The sequence below is a fragment of the Nerophis ophidion genome, linkage group LG04 (genome assembly GCF_033978795.1).
Source record: "Nerophis ophidion isolate RoL-2023_Sa linkage group LG04, RoL_Noph_v1.0, whole genome shotgun sequence".
In the NCBI taxonomy this organism is placed as follows: Eukaryota; Metazoa; Chordata; class Actinopteri; order Syngnathiformes; family Syngnathidae; genus Nerophis; species Nerophis ophidion.
The window spans coordinates 7,359,289-7,361,987 of NC_084614.1; the positions used below are offsets into that span (position 1 = coordinate 7,359,289).

Genomic DNA, 2,699 nt, shown 5'->3' on the forward strand with positions numbered 1-2,699 from the left:
ATCCTATCTTGCCGATTGTATTGTACCATATGTCCCGGCAAGAAATCTGCCTTCAAAAGACTCCGGCTTATTAGTGATTCCTAGAGCCCAAAAAAAGTCTGCGGGCTATAGAGCGTTTTCCGTTCGGGCTCCAGTACTCTGGAATGCCCTCCCGGTAACAGTTCGAGATGCTACCTCAGTAGAAGCATTTAAGTCTCACCTTAAAACTCATCTGTATACTCTAGCCTTTAAATAGACCTCCTTTTTTAGACCAGTTGACCTGCCGCTTCTTTTCTTTTTTTCTCCTATGTCCCCCCCTCCCTTGTGGAGGGGGTCCGGTCCGATGACCATGGATGAAGTACTGGCTGTCCAGAGTCGGGACCCAGGATGAACCGCTGGAACAATCAGAGACAACTGCAGCTAGACTCCATGCTCTCTCTGTCTGCCATCTACTTTCTCTGTCTGCTATCCACTCCCTCTGTCTGCCATCTACTCTCTCTGTCTGCTATCTACTCTCTCTGTCTGCCATCTACTCTCTCTGTCTGCTATCCACTCTCTCTGTCTGCTATCTACTCTCTCTGTCTGCTATCCACTCTCTCTGTCTGCCATCTACTCTCTCTGTCTGCTATCCACTCTCTCTGTCTGCTATCCACTCTCTCTGTCTGCCATCTACTCTCTCTGTCTGCTATCCACTCTCTCTGTCTGCTATCCACTCTCTCTGTCTGCTATCTACTCTCTCTGTCTGCCATCTACTCTCTCTGTCTGCTATCTACTCTCTCTGTCTGCCATCTACTCTCTCTGTCTGCCGTCTGTTGTGTGCGGTGAAGTCTCCTCAGACTCCCGCTGCTGGCTGCTGATTGGCTGAGATGTGTGATGTCAGCCGAGGGCCGGCCTATAAAAAAGGCTACTTCCCCCCACACGGGCATCACAGGAGCTGCAGAGTCCACCACACCACGTCTCACCATGTGCCGAGGACTTGATCTGCTGCCTATCACCTGCTTGGAGAGGTGAGTCGTCCTCCTCCTCCTCCTCCTCCTCCTCCTCCTCCAGCTGACAGGTGTGTGTTGTCAGGGCCAAGGAGCTGAAGGCTCTGTTCGGGAGTCTCCTGCAGAAGTCGGAGCAGGTGCAGCCCAGAAGGAGCCAGCAGAGTCCCAGGTGAGGACCCCCCCCCCCCCTTAAGTCCAAACATGGATGATCTCACCTCCTGGCTCTTCTTCCGGCAGCTTCCAGGTGGACGAGCGGCTGCAATGGAAGGAGTCCTTCGACAAAATGCTCCACAGTCCCAGTAAGTCTGCCTTCTACCTTTTTTATTCTAGTGTGTGTGTGTGTGTGTGTGTGTGTGTGTGTGTGTGTGTGTGCCTTTCAGCAACTTCCTGCCATAAACACGCCTCAGCAAAATTCAAACCTGCTGCAAAATTGAAGTATGTAAAGTTGTGGTCCTATACAGTTGTAGATGTGGGGGGCTGTGATGAGGGGACAACTTGTCCAGGGTGTACACCACCTTCCACCCGAATGCAGCTGTGATAGGCTCCATCACCCCTTGCCCCAAAAGGGACAAGCGGTAGCAAAAATGGATGGAAGGGTTTCTATTTAATTTTTTTGTGGGGGGGGGGGGGGGGCTGTGATGAGGTGGCGACTTGTCCAGGGTGTACGACGCCTTCCGCCCGAATGCAGCTGAGATAGGCTCCAGCAACCCCGCGTCCCCAAAAGGGACAAGCAGTTGAAAATGAATGGATGGATGGATTTTTTTGTTTATTTTTTTTGTTTCTGGCCCTACGATGAGGTGGTGATTGTCCAGGGTGTATCCCGCCTTCCGCTTGAATGCAGTTGAGATAAGCTCCAGCATCCCCCGCGTCCCAAAAAGGGACAAGCGGTAGGATAAAATGTATGGATTTTTATTTTTTATTTTTTTTGGGGGGGGTCTGTGATGAGGAGACAACTTGTCCAGGGTGTACTCCACCTTCCGCCCGAATGCAGCTGTGATAGGCTCCATCACCCCTTGCCCCAAAAGGGACAAGCGGTAGAAAAAATGGATGGATGGGTTTCTATCTAATTTTTTTTGGGGGGGGGGGCTGTGATGAGGTGGCGACTTGTCCAGGGTGTACGACGCCTTCCGCCCGAAAGCAGCTGAGATAGGCTTTAGCACCCCCTGACACCACAGAGGGACAAGCGGTAGGAAAATGGATGGATGGATGTTTTTTTTGTTGTTCTTTTTTTGGATGAGGGGCCCTGTGATTAGGTGGCGACTTGTCCAGGGTGCACCGTGCCCTCCGCCCGAATGCAGCTGAGATAGGCTTTAGCACCACCTGCCACCCCAGAGGGACAAGCGGTAGAAAAATGGATGGATGTTTTTTTTGTTGTTCTTTTTTTGGGTGAGGGGCCCTGTGATGAGGTGGCGACTTGTCCAGGGTGCACCCCGCCTTCCGCCCGAACGCAGCTGAGATAGTCTTTAGCACCACCTGCCACCTCAGAGGGACAAGCGGTAGAAAAATGGATGGATGGATATTTTTTTGGTTGTTCTTTTTTGGGGTGAGGGGCCCTGGGATGAGGTGGCGACTTGTCCAGGGTGCACCCTGCCTTCCGCCCGAATGCAGCTGAGATAGGCTTTAGCACCACCTGCCACCCCAGAGGGACAAGTGTGGAAAGAATGGATTGATGGATGGATGGATTTTTTATTTTTGGGGGGGTCCCTGTGATGAGGTGGCGACTTGTCCAGAGTG

General features: G+C 52.0%; 1 protein-coding gene across 1 annotated transcript in view; it reads left to right on the plus strand.

The window, feature by feature from the left end:
- The first annotated feature begins 775 nt into the window (after positions 1-775).
- LOC133550509 (regulator of G-protein signaling 5-like) overlaps positions 776-2,699 on the plus strand; it is a 3,140-nt gene continuing 1,216 nt past the window's right edge. The window contains exons 1-3 of the mRNA XM_061896484.1: positions 776-986; positions 1,051-1,134; positions 1,203-1,264. Of these exons, the coding sequence (XP_061752468.1) occupies positions 853-986; positions 1,051-1,134; positions 1,203-1,264 (280 nt within the window). The 5' untranslated portion in view covers positions 776-852. The remainder of the gene's footprint in view (positions 987-1,050; positions 1,135-1,202; positions 1,265-2,699) is intronic.